The sequence below is a fragment of the Trichoplax adhaerens genome, genomic scaffold, assembly GCF_000150275.1.
Source record: "Trichoplax adhaerens TRIADscaffold_262 genomic scaffold, whole genome shotgun sequence".
NCBI lineage: Eukaryota > Metazoa > Placozoa > Uniplacotomia > Trichoplacea > Trichoplacidae > Trichoplax > Trichoplax adhaerens.
In genome coordinates this window covers 6,881-8,486 of record NW_002061177.1, presented here as the reverse complement: position 1 = coordinate 8,486, position 1,606 = coordinate 6,881, and the positions used below count along the sequence as shown (strand labels likewise).

At 36.4% G+C, this 1,606-nt stretch overlaps 1 protein-coding gene across 1 annotated transcript in view; it reads right to left on the bottom strand.

Annotated features, from left to right (window-relative positions):
• Positions 1 to 902: 902 nt before the first annotated feature.
• The window catches only part of TRIADDRAFT_62648 (uncharacterized protein), a gene marked incomplete at both ends in the record, with an annotated part of 7,501 nt that continues 6,797 nt past the window's right edge, over positions 903 to 1,606 (bottom strand). The window contains one exon of the mRNA XM_002118591.1: positions 903 to 969. Coding sequence (XP_002118627.1) covers positions 903 to 969 — 67 coding nt within the window. The remainder of the gene's footprint in view (positions 970 to 1,606) is intronic.

Sequence of the window (1,606 nt, the reverse complement as noted above, 5' to 3'; positions counted from 1 at the left end):
ATTCGATACAGTAGAATAATATACAGGATCTAGCCTCTCTATTATCATGACCCTTTCTCAATTGGCTTGACGAGATGCTCATCATTTGGAAGCACTCTTTCAAAATACTAGCTTTAAAAATAGTATTACAGTAGATGAGCTATTTTCAAGCATCACCAGCAGGAACCATGTTCAACATGGAGAGACATGATGATGGATGTATTCAATAAAATGGCCTCTATTTTGCCGTAGGCAATGATCAACATGGATCCACAGTGTACTGTATAGTATCGTAGCAATTTGAATGAATTAAATAGACGCCAAATAATATACAGTCTATCTTCGATATTATCATGACTCTTTCTCAGTTGGCTTGACGAGATGCTCATCATTTGGAAGCACTCTTTCAAAATACTAGCTTTAAAAATAGTATTACAGTAGATGAGCTATTTTCAAGCATCACCAGCAGGAACCATGTTCAACATGGAGAGACATGATGATGGATGTATTCAATAAAATGACCTCTATTTTGCCGTAGGCAATGATCAACATGGATCCACAGTGTACTGTATAGTATCGTAGCAATTTGAATGAATTAAATAGACGCCAAATAATATACAGTCTATCTTCGATATTATCATGACTCTTTCTCAATTGGCTTGACGAGATGCTCATCATTTGGAAGCACTCTTTCAAAATAATAGCTTTAAAAATAGTATTACAGTAGATGAGCTATTTTCAAGCATCACCAGCAGGAACCATGTTCAACATGGAGAGACATGATGATGGATGTATTCAATAAAATGGCCTCTATTTTGCCGTAGGCAATGATCAACATGGATCCACAGTGTACTGTATAGTATCGTAGCAATTTGAATGAATTAAATAGACGCCAAATAATATACAGTCTATCTTCGATATTATCATGACTCTTTCTCAATTGGCTTGACGAGATGCTCATCATTTGGAAGCACTCTTTCAAAATAATAGCTTTAAAAATAGTATTACAGTAGATGAGCTATTTTCAAGCATCACCAGCAGGAACCATGTTCAACATGGAGAGACATGATGATGGATGTATTCAATAAAATGGCCTCTATTTTGCCGTAGGCAATGATCAACATGGATCCACAGTGTACTGTAAAGTATCGTAGCAATTTAAATGAATTAAATAGACGCCAAATAATATACAGTCTATCTTCTATATTATCATGACTCTTTCTCAATTGGCTTGACGAGATGCTCATCATTTTGAAGCACTCTTTCAAAATAATAGCTTGAAATAGTATTACAGTATACTGAACGGCTATTTTCAAACATCACCAGCAGGAACCATGTTCAACATGGAGAGACATGATGATGGATGCATTCAATAAAATGACCTCTATTTTGCCGTAGGCAATGATCAACATGAATCCACAGTGTACTGTATAGTATCGTAGCAATTTGAATGAATTAAATAGACGCCAAACAGGCAATGTCCGGCGTAAATTTCTAGGCAATTATTTTAGCCGTTGTATTTGTCAGCAGGCTTGAGTAAGCTTGAGCATTGGCAACGCCATGTCGCCATTATCTCATTGGTGTTTGCAGCCCGTCACTAGGGATGACAGTACTAAAAAGGAAGAGA